Genomic DNA, 18,025 nt, shown 5'->3' with positions numbered 1-18,025 from the left:
TAATTGGCAACAAAAAAATGCTCTAATATATCCTCTTTAATGTAGATGCAGAATCAAAGTAGTCATTTCTAAGATAGAAATAATAATAATAATATATTATATTTATAAAGCAATGTTTTTAAGCGCATTAAGAAAAAGAAGAAAGGAAAAGGAAGGAAAAGTGAGAGATACTACAGAAACATGTTAAAAATATTGAATTGCAAGTAGGGCAAATAAGAATATGACATTACAAAAAATAAGGACAACAGCAAAAAAAAATGATATTACAGATAATCCAGATATGGACTTAGAATTATAATATACCGAGTGAAATATTCAAATACAAATTAAATTCATAGCTCTATATTAAATTCATATAGCTCTATTTAAATACAAATTAAATTCATAGCTCTATTTAAATACAAATCATTATATTCAATATAACAATTATGCATATCAAAAAAAATATCATACAATTTGCAATAAAAATAACAATATCATTAAACTGCAAGGTATTATAATTACACTCAATACAATTAACTTGGGGAGGGGGATCGCTACAAAGTTTGAAAAGAGGTGGGTTTTCAGGAAAGACTTAAATAATTCTAATGAAGGGGCTTCTCGTTCATATGAGATTATTCCATAATTTGGGGGCAATAACTGTGAATGAGCGGTCTCCGTAGCATGTCTTGGTGCGAGGTCCAGGCAACAGTTGAGGTGGGCAGTATAGTAGGGAGCGTATATAGGGGCAATATCTACATTAAATCAGCATGTTAAGAAAAAAAACAAGTGTCAATTATTAGAAGCAAGGAGAACATGACATTTATAGGCCTAGATAAATCAACATTTTGATCAATGTAAGCAAGATAGATTTGGGCTTAGGAGCTGCAGCCTCCCCTCTTCCCCCTCCCCCCCCCCCAAGATTTTTATTTTTTATTAAATAAAAAAAAATAATAATAATAATAATAACAAATAAATAAAAATATAAAAAAATACATGAAAAAAAAATTCACGTTTAGAAACGAAAGGGAAAAGATTAGGAGATGAAAAAATATAAATATCGAAAGGAAATTTAAAAGAAAAATAGAGCAAGAACTTCAGAGAAGGAAAGGTACTCATTTAAGACACCGTACTAACAACTTTCAGTTTAGAGGATATAATAGCGTGATAATAAAATATGTGAGCGCGTGCACCGCACCATGCACACTGATCTGTGTACAGAAATACAGATCAGCGACGGATGCACCATTGCATATGCGCAATTATATCTACATTAAATCAGCATGGTAAGAAAAAAACAAGTGTCAATTACTAATTTTGATATGTTATTAACGTATTTCCTTTCATTAAACTTTTTTTCTATTTATATCTTTCAGGGGAAGGATAAAAGAACAAAGAAGGTTGCTACCATGAAGCGCATGATATCTCTGAAAGATTCGAGAATGTGAGTTTAATTTCAGAATTATTATATTATGTTCCCACGTATTGAAAAATATGTAAAGCTAGTTTGCAGACACAAACCCTTGCACATGCACAACAGTTTGCTTCCCATGTCGTGTGTACAGAGTTTAACAGTTCCGCATTGATGTTCCTAAACAGTAGGGGTCCAGCCCCGCCCCCCCCCCCCCACACTCCGGGACGTAGGGACTGCAATTATGTTACCAAAATCTAAAATAAGGGGTACTTTTCACGCTACAATTACAAAGTCAGTGTCCGGCTCGTACTAATACAAACAAACATCGGCCCGTATTGACTTAACAGTCACACCGGACTTAGGGGAGTGTTTTCAAAGGGAGGGAACATGCATATGCGTACCCTGAATAACACTGAGTGGTAGGGGTAGGGGTGCTGGTCCGAGAATAAGGATTGATGATAAACGAGGCCAGGATATATTATAAATATTTTTCGTAAACCTGTACTGTAATACAAATTGCGGACAAATGATTAGCTTGCATTTAGATTAATTTACTTAACGGAAGTTAGCGCATGTACAATGTTTATCATATCTCACTTTCATGTCTGGCGCCTATAATATTTTGGCCCTTCTGATTGGCTTTCACTGGCTGCCATTCGCCTCATTAATTATCTCTTTTGGAAATGCAGGATAATGGATTATGACAGGTAGCTGCCTTATGGTAGCCAGGCTAAAGCGTTAAGCGTGGGTAGTAATAAGATTGCTGGCCACCTCTTATTGAGATGATGATAATTATTATTTAGTAGTACTAGTAGAAGTAGTATTCGTAATTTATTCTTGTTATTATGAAGATGATATGAACTAGTCTATATCCTATTCTCTGCTGATATGTTACAGAAAAGCAAAGGACAGAGAAAAACCCAAGGAGAAACCCAAATGGAAAGTAGATAAAGAAATGGCATCCAAACTGAAAGAGAGGGAAGTTCCCCAGTACTCCTCAGCTCTCTTCTTCAAGTACAACACCCAACTAGGTCCTCCTTACTACGTCATCGTAGATACCAACTTTGTCAACTTCTCCATCAAGAACAAGATAGACCTTGTGCAAGGCATGATGGATTGCCTCTATGCAAAGTGTAAGTGCCTTTCCTTTGATATCAAAGGGGTGATGGAATTCTACCTTTTTTTTTAAATTCTAAAAGATCTCTTATGCAAAGTGATATGTCACAGCATTCTTTACCTAATTATCTCCCATTGCTTAATTTTACAAGTCTCATCTATATACAATATACTGTAAGCTGCAATTCTGTCCCAGAGATTGAAGGGAAACTGAATGTTTCAACTTGTATAGAAAATTCAAAATTAGGTTAATAATTAGCATTTTATTTACTTTTTTAATGGAGAAGATAACACCCGTAGAAAGGCATTTCTTTAAAGTAGTACAATAACCCATAGGCAGTATTTGAAGTATTCAAACCATACAATACCGGTGCTTAACAATTAATTTAACATTTCATTAAGGATTCAGCATGTACAAAACTGAATTTATATCTGTTGTGAATTTTCTGTTTCCATTTAGGTACAACAGTGCAAGTCAGAAAAAGTACTTACTTTTTTTAATTGCTTATTTTCTCAAGATGGAATTGTAGATGTTGTTTCATTTTACATATGATCTTTTCTTTTTACAGGGGTGATAGTTAGCACCATTAAAAAAGGGGGGGGGTGCCCTCAACCACGCCCCCCCCCTTGAGTAAAAAAAAAGAAGAGGATTCGGAGGGGGAAAAAATGGCATCTAACAACACTCCCCCCTCTTGAGTAAGAAAATTGCAAAAAATAGGGGGAAATTGGGAAAATTGGGAAGAATAGAGAAACTAAGGGGAAAATCGGGGAGAAAAAAACAACAACAGGAAACCGATTTAAATTGGTTAATTATCTGGCTTGTTTTTAAGATACATAATAAACAAACAGTGAATGGTGTATTCAAGCTTGTTTTTAGAAATACATTTCAACCTTCAATTGTTATTTGTGTTTGATTTGTATGTAAGTGATGGTTAAATTAAACTTACATCACATCTAAGATGGGCTTGTATCAACTCTGAAAAGTAGAAATATGTGTATTACAGAGTGGGCATGAATGAGACCCTGATACCTATCAAGTCTAAAGAAAAATCAACTTGGAGCTGTCTTTTGGATCCTTTCAGGTATACCATGCATTACAGACTGTGTCATGGCTGAGATTGAGAAGCTGGGCAAGAAGTACAATGTAGCTTTACGAACGGCCAAAGATCCAAGGGTAGAACGGCTTCCATGCATGCACACAGGGACATATGCTGATGACTGCATTGTGCAAAGAGTTACACAGGTAAGTGGTGTAGAAATGATGTTTCTTTCCCCCTAGAATCGACTTTTCAAGTGCCTTTAATAGGGTGTCTGAACGATTTTTCAATTTTCCCTTTTGGATTGTTTTTCACCATCATAGTTGGATAATTGAAAAATTAACTACTCAGTAGAACACATTTCAAATTTCAAGGCTCACCGATGTTTCAATCAAAAGATACAGCCCCCCCCCCCCCCCCCCCCCAAGAAAAAAAAAAAAAAAAAAAAAATCTAGGCAATATTCATCCAATTTTTGTCCAGAATGGACAAAAAAGTGGTACAAGCCGAGTTTTAATTTTTGCTCAAAAGCTGCACAGCACGATATGCAAAGCGTGGGGTAAGAATATTTTTAAACTGTAACTGCTCATGATCCCTTGGGACTAGAGAAAAAATAAGCGCATGGATATATTCCTTAGAGCTGGCCCAACTTATCCGTCGGGGGCTCACTTTATGTAATTGGTAAATCTCTGAATTACCATGAAAACAATGTTTAAACCGCTGTTTTGATCAAGGTATTTGTCGAGTTCAGAGTCGAGCCCCTTTTGGGAAATATGGAGAAAAAAACCTGCTCTCTCATATGACACCTCACTCATTGAGTATCATCTTCAGGATCACGAGCAGTATTGGTTTTAATCTCAATTTGGTAAGAAAAACATTGACCAATCTCGAACCAGCGTTCAATGCTCATTGACTGCATAGGGATGTGTGCAATCTCTATGGGAAGGATTTTAGCACACAAAAGCAAGTACGGGATCAGACACCCTACCTTTAATAAATTGTAGAAAATGGAAAGGATGTATACCAACTGAAAGTATGGCTGGTAAGTATGCAGTCTAATGTATGGAATTCACAGTACAAATAGCTCTTTATTTTGAAACTTCTGTAATCAGAACTTGAACTTTCCAAACCAGAACAATTTTTTTTTCTCCACATTTCATAAAAACCCAAATTTGTATTGGGTTCTGCAGTGCAATAACTTAAAAAAGCCACATTGTTCCCATGAAATTTCTGCAAAAAACACTTTGTATTTATCTGAACTTGATTGACTCTCATATTGAATTGTCTTTATAACTACATGTAGATTTGTGAAGTATTCCCATGAGTATGTGATAAAACGAATCTTCTCATTGGCAAAGTTGACAGTTTCTTCTTTATTTGTCTTTATGCAGCACAAATGTTATATTGTTGCAACTTGTGACAGAGATTTGAAGAGGAGAATACGAAAGATTCCAGGAGTGCCCATCATGTATCTCTCTCAACATAGGTGAGTTATTTTTTCTATTTTACATCTTTCTTTCCTGAATGTAGAAGTTCACTATCACAAGTACTTGAGATGCTGATGAAAAATAGAATCGAAACGTAAATTTGAAAACATTGTATGTCATATTTCAAATTGCCTCTATGTTGCTGATCAACCCCATTGTCATTTAGATGAAGTTCTATGATTTTGATGAATGAATAACAAGATACACTGAAATTTTCTTTATGATTGGAGTAATGAACAAGTACAGTGGAACCTCAAGATAAAGAGCTCTAATATAACGAGATATCTTTATAACGTGCTGATTTTGCTGGTCCCAGCTCTTTATATTCTTATGTTTTTTTTCCCTGATATATTAAACAAGGTAATTTCCTTGGTCCCAAAGACTTTTTTGTAACAAGTTTCCACTGTATAGTAAATTTTGTATGTTGGAGAAATAAAATCTTAATACCCAGTCTACTTTCACTTTTCTTTCAGGTACACAATTGAAAGGATGCCAGATGCCTTCGGTGCTCCTAAAGTATGATCAGAATATCAAAACTAGTCTCTTATTCCAGACTCACATCTCAACTGGAAATTTGATATGACGACAGCAGCCCATAACCACTTTTTATAAGGATCAGGACCTATCCTTGAGATGGTTATAAAGCTCCGATACAACTAATTCAGTCGGCTTAGTAAAACTGTTGGTGCACGACAAGACAGCTGCAAGGAACTTTGTGGAATGTACCTTCAACCAGCTTCTGCTTCAAAGGACTAATTGATCGCAACCCTTTACAAGTACAGACTTTCCTGTGTGACTGTCATTTTCTTGGAGTTTGTTATCAGGCTCTGACGTTAGGAGAATCATCTTGGTAGAAATATTGTTGCACGATATAATGTCTGCAAGGACACTCATGAGATTTTGCTTCACCCTGCTTCCACATTTAGTGAGGAGATCTATTTGTCTTCTTTCAATACTTTAAAACATGAAACAACTAGTTGGAGCAATGAAGCATTATAAATGGTGTCATTCAGCACATAGGAATGCTGAATTGCATACAAATAATGGGAAAGTTTCAAGAAATTTCAAGTCAAAGTGATTGCCAATAATCACCTCACTTCCCCTCATTAAAATTATGTACCGGTACATGTATCAGTTATTGCACCCAGCCTGGGCCCTGTAATCTGATAAAAAATGAAAAGTCTTTTAACCTCATGTCATCCAAAAATAAAAAATCATTTTGATGTGACCATTGACAATTAGTTCTTTCTGGTTCCACTTCCATTCAATTCATCATTTCATTTTTGGATGAAGGAAATGGATAAAAGGTGCGTTTCATACAGGAGATCATTCACATATTCAACTTATCATCAAACCACTTATTTTCACCTGCAAGGACATTAATGCTTCTTTTTATTTCTTGAGAATACCCGGTACAAGTATGGAAATGCATGAACATAACCAGTGCTCTCTTTCATATGAGCTGAAATAGATAGTACTCTACAATGTAGGATGTGAATGTAGAGTTTCACTTCCTTTGTAATAAACAAAGTCTTGACACATTTGTTGAGGTTTATATATCTTTATTTACAAATACAACTCTTTACACAAACATCAATTTGTAGACAATATTATTTGTGCCAAAGAGGACAATATATACATGATATTTCAGTCAGATATTACAGAAAATGTCTACTTTTTACAGATAAGTAGTGTAAATTTTCTCTCAGATCTTTAATATTATCTGTTAACAAAAGCCTCTTTTATAATTGATTATAAAGGGAAGGGCCACATGTACAGTGTACTGTAGGCTCCCATAAATAGGTGTCGCCCTGGCACATTGAACATTCACCTCCGGTTTTTTTAAACCCTATAATAATTGGCATTTATTTGACATATCACCAGTGGTCTGTTAATTATTTGATCATGTTCTGGTATGTTGTAATATGGAGAAGCTCTATTACTGGCTTGTATTTAGTAAATCTCATTTTTTTTCTTGGTTCTCTTTTTTGACTCGCTATGTAATAAATAAGTGACAATAATTTGTACATAAAAGTAGATATACATGTATTAAACTACACAGAAATCCAAATCAACAGTTTGTATGAGTTTTTATTTAATTTTATACCGAGTATTAACGGAACATGCTTAAATCTTGGTGATGCAATATGAAGTCAACTACACTATAGTGCCATAAGAGTATCAACATTTAAAGTAATGTTTGTTGTTGTGTTGAAATAGAAGTTCACCTAGAATATATGCATACCAGTCTAATTGGATATTGAGGTATGTGGTGGCCTAAAGTGAACATAATTAACCGATTGTCTCTGGGAACTAGGTGGCTTCTGTATTGAGTCAATTGGGATGGGATAATTCAGTAGTCTAAGCTAATTTAAAATGGCATAAAAGCAGGGCTTTTTGGTCAGGGGTCCAGATTGAAATATTTGAGTCCTATGTGGAAATTTTGAACGTTTGGGGGTTCCAGACCTAGATATTGGACATCCCATGTGTTGTGAGATAAAGGTAACAAAATATACGAGGAATGAGAAATATCGTCTTTCAGAGCCAGAAGGGTATCAACTATGTGTAAAAGTATATCAGTTAGCACCCTTTTGGCTTCAACCGTTCTCCTTTTACTTCCACTGTAAAACCAGCAACTTCCCAAGTGTCAAAGGTCAGATGATATCAGCTGTCAGTACACAAACCCTCATGATTTGAATCGTTTGATGCACAGTTTATGTTTTGGTTGGATCTCTTATGGATCGCAAGTTCATCGTAACCGCTCTCAGGGTCTGGCTCTCTGTGGAACTCCAGCTGAGGGAGCTCTCCAAGGACAACTTCTGCTGTGGTGAAGACCTCTGCGCTACCCAGGAGATGTCCTCCAAACACCTAAAAAGCGAGAAACAACGGGTAGATTATGACAAACGCATACAGAACTTGATCCACCGGTTGTATGCTGTATTGCAATATATCTTGGAACAGAATTTTGTGACAAGTTATTTCATCAGGTAAATTACCATTCGGTCTGAGGCTGATTTGTCCATTCACCAAAGATGCCAAAATGTATGACAAAGTTTCCTTTACATTTACAGAATTACACCCAAACCCTTGTTCTCTCTATTTAATTTAATCATATTTTTTTCATTTTCTGCTTGTCCACTGCATATGAAGGCCATCATCTATAAAGCAAGGCTGGATACTTGAAAAGCTCCCAAATTGGACCCCAAGATATTGAAGTGTATAAAGACCCCTTAAAAAAAAATCTAGACCCCCCCCCCCCTCAAAAGTAGACATTGGTTTATATTGGACCAAAACAATATGACTCTCCCAGCCTCCCCCTACCCTCATCCACAACAGTCCTGTAGAGCAGAAGAATTATCCTGAACCTACCTTGCCTTTCTCATCTGACAAACTGATATGTAGATGTCCATGCCCTCCTGATAGTGTTCCAACCAGTGAAACAATCTCATGATTCTTGTCAACATTGATCACCTGTGTATAGAGAATATACAGTACAGTGGAAACTCATTATAACGAGGTCCTTGGGACCAAGGAAATTACCTTGTTATTCTTAAATCACAAATCTTGTTATAACGGGGTAAAAAAAAAATATATAAAGAGCTGGGACCAGCAAAATCACCTTGTTATACCGGTAATAGATACCTCATTATATCTGAGCTCTTTATAATGAGGTTCCACTGTATCATGATGATGCCAGGTAGACGATTTATAAAATAATTACCAGTAGTAATTTTCTAGGTGTAAACTATTATACACTCACACGGTACAGTATGTAGGAACTGTAAGAGGCATTGATCCATTTTTTTTAAATACAATTTTTTGACGGTAAAATACAACTTTTGGGATTAAAGAATACAGTTTTTGAACTCCAGAAGTTGGCTGGCCTGTACATTCTTCTATTAATATGGTGTTACAGTGAATGCTGATCTCTACATGAGCACGGTCTCACCTTTGATTCTTGTAAGATTAGATTTTGTCAATTCCTTTTGGTCTTTATGGCCCGAATTCACAAAGCAAGGTTTGAGCTCAAACCTCCTTTTGTTTCGCCAAACCTCCTTTTGTTCTTTACAAACCAGGTTTGTAAAAAAACGAGTAAAACGCGTCATATGACATACGAAAACCAAGGTTTGTCGACAAACCTCCTTTGTGAATTCGGGCCTTAAAGTTTACGTATACACAAGAACACAATTACCATATGCAGTACAGGCCAAGCAAACTAAGACACCAAGTGAGAATGCACATGACTGACACAGTACCTCCTCAAAAAGAAAAATGACTGCATCTACTTTGAATAAAATAAACTCAGGGACACTTTCATTACCCTATTTTAAAACGCAGAAATCATGTTCGCATTGTGTATTGAATATATCAATGCAATGTTTTTCATGTTTCAATAGATGATGGACTAGGCTGAGTTGATTTCTCTGAATTCTTTGAGAGTGTGTCCAATCAAGATTAAAGTGACATATAAATAGATGCAATATATACAATCTATCCAAAGGAAAGTGTAATTCTACTCACCGATACTGAATCGGCCATTCTTACAGACGCTTTCCTCAGGCTGCCAACACATGACAGGATGAATGCTGCTTTGAGGCCATGCTCTTGGACATACTCTAGGAGTTTAGTCTTCAGCTCCTCTCCAGGTCTCAGTCTGAGGGCGTGGCAAGTCATTGTGCTCTCCATTCTTTTCATTGACATCTGAGGTGGAGGGCTGAAAAATAGAACAACAAATAAATAGTGGTAATTTCTAAATAACAGGTCGTTGCTGGTATTGTAGTTTGAGATTTTCTCAAATCACAAGTATGAGTTACGCTGCATCTATGTGGAAATAGAAATTGCCAAAGTCTGAATGAATCATCTGTGCCTCCTCAAATTGACATCTGTTATATTTTCTTTCACCTTATGATTTCATATTCGTACATATTATATACCGGTAGATGATTATGGATTACAGTGGACCTAAACTTGCTAAAGTATGTAGAAATTGAATTTGTCAAAGTCTGCATGAATCGTCCATTCCTTCTTAAAAAGGTAAGGGGGAACCCACCTCCAAGTGGTAACCCACCTCCGGGTGGTAACCTACCTCTGGGTGGTAACATGATATTTCTGTTACTATTGACCTTAAGCATTTTGGACAGTTAAGTTGATGTGTATGGTGCCAGATGATCATAAAATTTGACACCAGTAATCCTCAATTTGCATAAAAGAGAAACATAAGATTAAGAAAATAATGATGCATCTCCCATTTGATTAACAACTCAGTCATAGGATCAATGTCAATCTTGACAGAATATTTTATTAGGCCAATGTGAACCTTTTGTATGGAGTATTTCATATATATATATATATATATCTAATGAATTGTTTTCGTTCAATCACGACTATCTAGATTTAGGTCTAGGGTCTACTCTTCAGACTGGGAAAACAACAAAAACAACAAAAATATCATTACAAAAACACACATGTAATGATCTATCACACCAAGTTTGAACTCTCTGCAGCACTGCATTCTTTTACAAGATTACATATATGTCACTCACATTCACCTGAAAATCACAATTCAAGAAAATAAGAAATATAACGCATTACATATTGCACCACTCGTTATTCAATCTCGCGGGTACATACTGCTTACGTCGTTCTCTATATGTGGGACACCCCTGAGATGCAGATGCATTCAAAGTCAGCTTCCTTTGAAAAGCTGTTTGAGGCTGTTCTTCAGCAGCTTCAATTCTTCTCCTTTTTATCTCATGAAAAGTAGTTCCATTGAATCCCTTTCGCTGTTTATGTATTTACTTACTACTCGTGGTATTTTGAGAGTTGAATTTGGTACCAAACGAAAAGCGGGAGATGGCGCTCTGTAGTGTTATTAGATGCCATGGATGCCATGCCGAACTGGCTATGCTTTGTTAGATGCCTCATGAGCACTCCACACGTACTGGAAGGGCATGCTTGAAATAGAGCAAACATTTATGTAGTGTTTATTTTATTTTAAAAACGATCTCTATTGTTTTATCCTATTTGTTAGGAGTTATATATCAAGTAGATCTAGTAGGCCTACGAGATATGATAATATTCATCTGTTTGAAAAAACTATGCACAATTAAGAGAGAAAGAGATCAACGGCTCCCCAGTTGTTGCAAGTCTCCCAGAAAAGACGTAGTACTGAGAAAATAAAGAAATTGTGAAACTGAAAACTATTAAAGAAAATCTAATATATTCATTTCTTTTGATATTAGAAACAGAGTTGTTGGAGAGTAAATGTTTGAAAAGAATGAGTAATCATAGTTGTAGGTCTACTGAAAATTAATATAGCATTGCAATATTTATGAGTTGTTAGTCTGTGGTCAGACCTGTCGAATTAACAGTCTTTAATCAGATTTTATCATAAACATCATTCTGTGAATAGAGCAGTACATTATTCAATTTTAAGGCACCATGAGAGCTAATTTTGGATTTAGTGATGTAAAAAATGATAAAATAGTCAATTTAATCGTTAAATTTGTAAACATAAACATTAGGAATATCGGGTGTCTGTAATGGAAGCTAAATCTTCGATCAGGGATCGCGTCGTCTTGTCTTGGCAAATATATTTTTGCTGGATTTCTGTGAGTTTATAGTATTTTATATGATGCATGGTTTGGATTTGAATAGATCATAACCTACCATAATACTCATACCTTGCATTTTCCTGTAACAAGTGACTTAGTTCTCGAGGATCAGATATTTTAACCGATTAACTGAGCTGACTGCATTTCGAATGTTCGGATCCTTGCCCTTATCCATGGGCTGGTAGCTGAGTACACGGTACCGTGCGATACGGCGACCGCTAGCTACCCGAGGTCGGCCGAGTAGAACCCCGTCGGCCTCCTTCAACGTCCTGTCGGCTGTAACACATTCGCTCATTTCATTGTGGACTTTATAAAGTGATCTTGATAAGTAAACAACCCGTAAAACAATACTATGGCGGATGAGACAACGACTGTCTTCAAATATTTGTCCAGGTTATTGTTATGTATACTGATATACGTTGTTCTGAAAACGGCATTTTCACAGTTATTTAGTTCTGAGGAAGAAGCCCCTTTTCAAACTTGGTTGAAGGGAAACGAGTTGACACATCTTGAAAAGCAACTGAGAGACGCTGGTAATTAATTCTCCTTAAATTACACTTATGTTTTTTCAATTGATTGACTTTGTTTATTGTTGTTTAACGTCTAGATCTATGTTTATGTCAGATAGATTGTGTCATTTTTTTATTTTCTTGTGTTTTTTTCAATTGATTGACTTTGTTTATTGTTGTTTAACGTCTATGTTTATGTCAGATAGATTGTGTCATTTTTTATTTTCTTGTGTGTTTTCACTTTTTCTTTTACTAGTTTTAACATGGATATTTTTGTAGATTTTTCCTCTTTTGATACTTACTTTACATGTAAGCCTTAAGTTAAGATGTCATTTGCATGATTAACATCATTATGGACAAGAATATTTCTTTAATAACACATGTTATATTAACAGCTATACTTATATCAAGTTATTGCTTTGATCCCCAACATTTGAAGGAAACCATTCAGTACTTGAATGAATTCATGTTTTTGTACACTTTGCTCTGCATAAATGAGAGAAGGGTAGAAGGGCCAGGGATGCAACATTCCAAATTCCAAAGGCATGATGGCGATGATCGTGGTGGTGGTGGTTGTAGTGGTTTTAGTGGTGGTATTGGTTGGTGGTGGTTTTGACTGGTGCTATTGTGGTGACCGTGATGCTGCTGCTGATGAAGAATGTTGATGAGGTGCTAAGTTTGGTATACATTACAATGATTCATTCTGTAATCTGTATGCCATTTGACTTCTAAATGCTGATCAATATTTTCATTTGCCACAAATTCGTTTGGTCCTATTCAAGATTATTTTTTTCTTCCAAACTTTGTGTAAGTGTAAGTAATTGGCAATATGTTTGCATATCAAGTTTAATATTATTACCTTTGAAGTCATTGGCCTGAATTCACAAAGGAGGTTTAGATTTAACCCATGGTTTAAACCCTCATTTACATACATGTAACCCATGGTTAAAAATAAGCATGACACAAGTCAGAGGTCCAATATTAGACGTGCGCAAGGCAAGGTACGCTTATTTTGCGCTAATTTTTAAACCATGGGTTATAAATTTATGTAAATGAGGGTATAAACCTCCTTTGCGAATTCGGGCCATTGTGTTTGTGTGCTTGTGTGCTTGTTTAGCACGTACATGTACTTTGAGCTAAGTACTTTCTGTTCGAAGGCTTATCATGAAAGTAAAAATATGATTGCATAGTAACAGTGCATAGTAAGTTCTGCAATGGATTGAGCCTATTTAATTTATTTTTTTCTTGTCCTCTTGCCGAGGTGTTTTATTTCACATATTTCACATTTCATACATATTTACATCAATTATAATTTTTTTTTTTAAAGTATTTAATTAAATAGTTATAACCTTAACATTTCTTGAAAAATTTCTTTGTGTTTCGTCAATAAAAAACTTTGTTTATTTGCTAGGTAATATCGTAGTTTTGATTTGAAATTAATGAACAGACTTTTACTATTGTACTCTTTTCTATCACACCAAAGTTTAATATACATTATGTATATTATGTATTGTCCTATTGAATAGGGCTGGAGGCAGAATCCAGTAAATCCATTTCTCTCTCATCCCCCCACCCCCTTCCCAGACACACTTTATATCTAATATGTTTTTAAATGTTTTTTTTTCTATTTTTTATTTTTTTATTTAATTTGTTTACCGGTATTACCAGCTTTCCAGGGCTTTCTGAATGTACATTTCTCCAGTATTGTACACATTGTATTTTTACCATCAATACAGTCAAACCTGTCAATTAAAGCCACCCAAGGGAGACACAGAAATCAACTACCGCTACCCGTACTATAGACAGGTGGCCTTTATAGAGAGGTGGCAAATAATATAGGTTTGACTGTATATGAAGATTTATATAATTAATTAGCAATCATTATTTTTTTTAAAAATCATTTGAGATACATGTAGATGTTATTTACCAGGAAGTTTATGGACTTATTCGCCAGAAGATGCCCCGCCTATGTGCCAAGTTTCGAGATCGGAGGGGGGGGGGGGGTGGGGGGGATTGGGTTCCGTATGAAAAAGCACCCAATCATTTCAGGGTTAAAATTTCAAGTTTCTTGTAAAACAAATCCTTTTCTGCCTGATCTTTTGATTTTGTTTTTTGTTTTGCACGTGATCACTGCACTTCTCAGAATGATATACCGGTACAATACTGTAACTGGAAGTTTGTTTTTTTTCTTTCATTTTGGTTGTTGTTTTTATATGTCTAGATGAATTCATGGCAAGTTAAAGGAATAAAGAAAGTAGCTTTGTGCAGCAAAGTTTATAGGATTAGGACCCTACATGTTAAATACAATACACCTTCCCCTAAATGATGACCTTAATGGTATTTATTTACCTTTCATGTAATGGAACATGAAACTCTGATTTTCCCCTACCCCTTCCCCCTCCCCTCCCAGCTCCCTCTCAGTGGCTGGACCCATATCATGTCACCGATCGGGAGTCTTTAATTTCAATATTAGAACAGAACTTTAAAAGGCTTACATGTACATGGATTACATAACTTTGTTTTGCCTGGATAGTGGATACTTGATACATGATGAGGTAATCCTTTTAGCAGCTTACTCAGGAAGCTATAGAGTGGTGAAGTGTGATGTCATAAAAAATCTATTTTTGGAATTTCTCAATATTTTCTTCATTTTCTGAAAGAGCATCAAAAATAATGTCTGAATGTCAAAAACAAATTGAATATGCTAAGTATTGGCTGAGATATGACCATCTGAAGAAATAGATTTCCTATAGGAACTCAGTGCTATATTGCTCTGGTTCATAACTTTACAGGGATGGTAGGTGAGGCAAGCAGCTGAAAGGAGTGCCATCAAGTGCAGAAATGTGCTGTTACACATTCATATTGAAACTTCAGACCATGTCATATAACCCTGTCATACAACTAAGATAGTCTCTGTCTCTCTGATAAACTTAGACTCAAACCATGAATCATTGCTAATGTGGTGTATGCAGCCCTGTTACCATGGCACTATAAATAGCTTTCACTGTAACCTACACTTAACATCTACCCTTACCTGATATCCTGTACGAAGAAGTAACAACTATTTGTTTAAATTATTATTTATACATGTATATTATATGTACATGTGTAAGATCACAGACAGGTTTGGTTTTGGAATGAATCATGGCAGTTGGCTAATGATACTCAATTTAATGTCATGCCAACATTTTGTTTGGGGAAAATATGAATATCTTGCCAAGGGAAAGAAAATGTTGTTGCTGATGTGTGTTTTCAACGCAGTCACTTTGAGTGAAATGGTTAGAGTTCTCTGTTCAATTGTCAGAAATTAATAATTATCTGCAAGTAACAACTATCTTTCTTGGCCTTTAGTAGTTTAGAACAAACATAACTTTATTCTTTTTCATTCTTTTTTGATCAGGCTGTGTGAGTGTAGAAGAGGCAGCCCAATTGGATGTTAATCAGAGGGCCTTACGAAGACTCAAACAACGTGACAAGGAGCATCTTGAATCAGCCATTGAAGAGTTACAAGACCAGCTCTTACTGAAGCAATGGTTGGAAGATTATTCTTCACTTAGTCTATTACCGAAGTAAGTAGATCAAGTTTCTAACCTTGGTTCTTATGCTCAATGTATCTAATTAACAAGTTTTTATTTGTTTTGATTATTTATTCAATAATAGTCAAACATTCCAGCTAATGTATTTTTGATTGACAGATGTAAATTACACACATTTGTGTTTTTTTCTTCGACATTCATGATTCTTGTCAGCAGAACAAATGTTGTTGGGTATTAGTGGTGTTGTAGTCATGTGGATTGAACAGTTTTTACTAAAGGTTAGAAGGTTGTAGATTTGGATTCTATAAAAGTATTTACACTTGGTGGGTACAATTTTGCAAATTTTAATATTTTTCAAGCTTAGAACCTTGAGTGTGTATTTGCAAATTACCTCTGTTTACACATACATGTACTGGTACTACCATGTTTGAACAATTTGCGGTATGCCTCACAAATGACATGCTTCCTGTTGTGTACCTAGATACTTCAACTTGGATAAATAAATGTGCCACAGCAGAAACTGTGCAGTGTTGTGATGTCATGAGTACAGTGTAAATGGCAGTCTGCACAGGTTCACGAAGAAAGATTAATTACAGTGACATTGATCAAGTACTTCTTAGATAGTTTCGTGCTTGTACACCATAGTTTACTATAGAAATATATACATACAGTTGAGATACCCGAATCAGACCTGAATTAAAAATTTTCTTGAACAATATCTCTCTATATTTTTTAAGAAACTGTTCAGTTCATTATATGTATACTTCAGAGTTCATGTATTGGCTTGTATAAGACAGAAATGAGATAAGTCAAGACAAGACTCTGGCACACGCATAGACATATACATGTACATGTATGTAATGCATTTTAGCCAATCATTCACAAATTTTCGACATATCTTTTATTATACATCTTCCTTGGGGAGCATAATGATTGGCTAAAATGCATTACATATATGGGAGTCTTTACTTGTCATTTAAGATATTTGAGATTTAAGATTTCGTGCTTAGCATCCAACAGCTTTATCAATATCATCATGCACAAATGTTTAAACTTGTCACCGCACATCTGTCTCAAGTGTCACTGTTAATACAATAATTGAGAAGAATAATCCTTCTTTCATTTCCAAGGCAATAAATAAAATGTACCCCTAGTTCTTATGTAACCGATGCAAATATTTGCAAACATGCAACATATATCTTTGCATGTAAACATTGAGGGATTATACCTGTTTCTTGTGTACTAGAGTTAAGATTACCTACATGTATATAACTGTCAATTTCCACTTTTTCTGCAGTGCACTGCAACCCCATATGTGCGATTGTAACATGCAGCTAATGTTATTCAGCCCAGAGCACTTACCAGCACACATAATTTGTGAATGGAACTCAGAAAATGTTCAAAGGTTAAGTGGCAGCAGATCACATTCCCATACTACTGTGCTTTTGGTATTATAATACGCAGTGTATTAGAACTGTTTCAAACTATCCACAGAGAGCTATTAAAATTTAGTGTACATTTGTATACCTACACCTGTAGTAAAAATAAAACAAAAATTTGTGTAGGAATACAAACTCTTTTTTGTAGTACAAATCTTTACAACTATAAAGTGCTAAAACAGTATAACAATTTTGAGCAGGAGGGACACTTGCCCATGTGTCAGCTCCCCCCCCCCCTCCCAGATGTAAACAGATACATGTATATTGGATTCCCAGATTGTATTTGCTTTCCTTTTCAAAACATAGAAGTTTCACTTTCATCTACAGCCCTAGAAATGAGCAACCTGCTATCATAAATACATTTGCCAGTGATTAAAAACACTCAGTAATTTCCAAGTTCTGTGAATTGTATTTTGTAACTTAGTTCAAGAGGTGTGTATTTCAAGATCACATATATCTTCAGTTGTTGTTTGAAGAAGTGCAGGTGCAAACAAGTTTTGAAGCTTTTGATTTTAGCTCCTTACGTCATGATTGTGAATTTTTGTGATACTGTACATACTTTTATTAGCCATTCTTAATTTAAATTTATTTTGAGCGAATTGGCATTCTACAGAATGAGATATTGTCCACCATATACAGTACAAGTTCATGTGTCGAACCCAGAGTGCTAAATTTATTACAGTTATTGCTGCAAATTAAAGAAAATTGGCTTAATTGGCCAAGTTGGTTAAATGTGGTACCTGTACTACTTTGCTCAGCTCTCATGTTCCTATGAAGGCCATGAAGGGGAAAAGAGTCCATTAAATGTTATTTGATGGGTCTGTTATAAAATGCATCTATCTACACGTACACTACTTTTTGTACACTGGTTATATTTAATGAATGTATGTGAATTC

The 18,025-nt window shown here is 35.4% G+C and overlaps 3 protein-coding genes across 5 annotated transcripts in view; 2 read left to right on the top strand and 1 right to left on the bottom strand.

The window, feature by feature from the left end:
• Nucleotides 1–730: 730 nt before the first annotated feature.
• Nucleotides 731–7,102, top strand: LOC586103 (rRNA-processing protein FCF1 homolog). 2 transcript variants are annotated; one of them, XM_011676562.2, is made up of 6 exons: nucleotides 731–752; nucleotides 1,356–1,423; nucleotides 2,291–2,526; nucleotides 3,592–3,752; nucleotides 4,936–5,030; nucleotides 5,505–7,102. In XM_011676562.2, the coding sequence occupies exons 1-6, from the start codon at nucleotides 750–752 to the stop codon at nucleotides 5,551–5,553; spliced, it is 612 nt and encodes a 203-aa protein (XP_011674864.1). In that variant the 5' UTR covers nucleotides 731–749; the 3' UTR covers nucleotides 5,554–7,102. The 2 variants fall into 2 exon arrangements, with proteins under 2 accessions (XP_011674864.1, XP_003725694.1); XM_003725646.3 differs by lacking the exon at nucleotides 731–752 and adding an exon at nucleotides 1,145–1,265.
• A 314-nt stretch (nucleotides 7,103–7,416) lies between these two features.
• On the bottom strand, nucleotides 7,417–10,010 carry LOC100888233 (bifunctional protein GlmU). The gene is made up of 3 exons (XM_003725647.3): nucleotides 9,553–10,010; nucleotides 8,401–8,502; nucleotides 7,417–7,899 (listed from the first exon to the last, which is right to left on the bottom strand). The coding sequence occupies exons 1-3, from the start codon at nucleotides 9,730–9,732 to the stop codon at nucleotides 7,696–7,698; spliced, it is 486 nt and encodes a 161-aa protein (XP_003725695.1). The 5' UTR covers nucleotides 9,733–10,010; the 3' UTR covers nucleotides 7,417–7,695.
• Nucleotides 10,011–11,541: 1,531 nt separating this feature from the next.
• LOC755834 (apoptosis-resistant E3 ubiquitin protein ligase 1) overlaps nucleotides 11,542–18,025 on the top strand; it is a 29,197-nt gene continuing 22,713 nt past the window's right edge. The window contains exons 1-2 of one of the 2 annotated variants that reach the window (XM_030999285.1): nucleotides 11,542–12,178; nucleotides 15,555–15,723. In XM_030999285.1, coding sequence (XP_030855145.1) covers nucleotides 11,998–12,178; nucleotides 15,555–15,723 — 350 coding nt within the window. In that variant the 5' untranslated portion in view covers nucleotides 11,542–11,997. The remainder of the gene's footprint in view (nucleotides 12,179–15,554; nucleotides 15,724–18,025) is intronic. The other variant, XM_030999284.1, reaches the window with a different exon arrangement.

The sequence above is a fragment of the Strongylocentrotus purpuratus genome, unplaced genomic scaffold, assembly GCF_000002235.5.
Source record: "Strongylocentrotus purpuratus isolate Spur 01 unplaced genomic scaffold, Spur_5.0 spur5_scaffold_5, whole genome shotgun sequence".
Classification (NCBI taxonomy): domain Eukaryota; kingdom Metazoa; phylum Echinodermata; class Echinoidea; order Camarodonta; family Strongylocentrotidae; genus Strongylocentrotus; species Strongylocentrotus purpuratus.
Note: the sequence above shows the minus strand (reverse complement) of the source record. Positions and strands in the feature narration are given on the sequence as shown.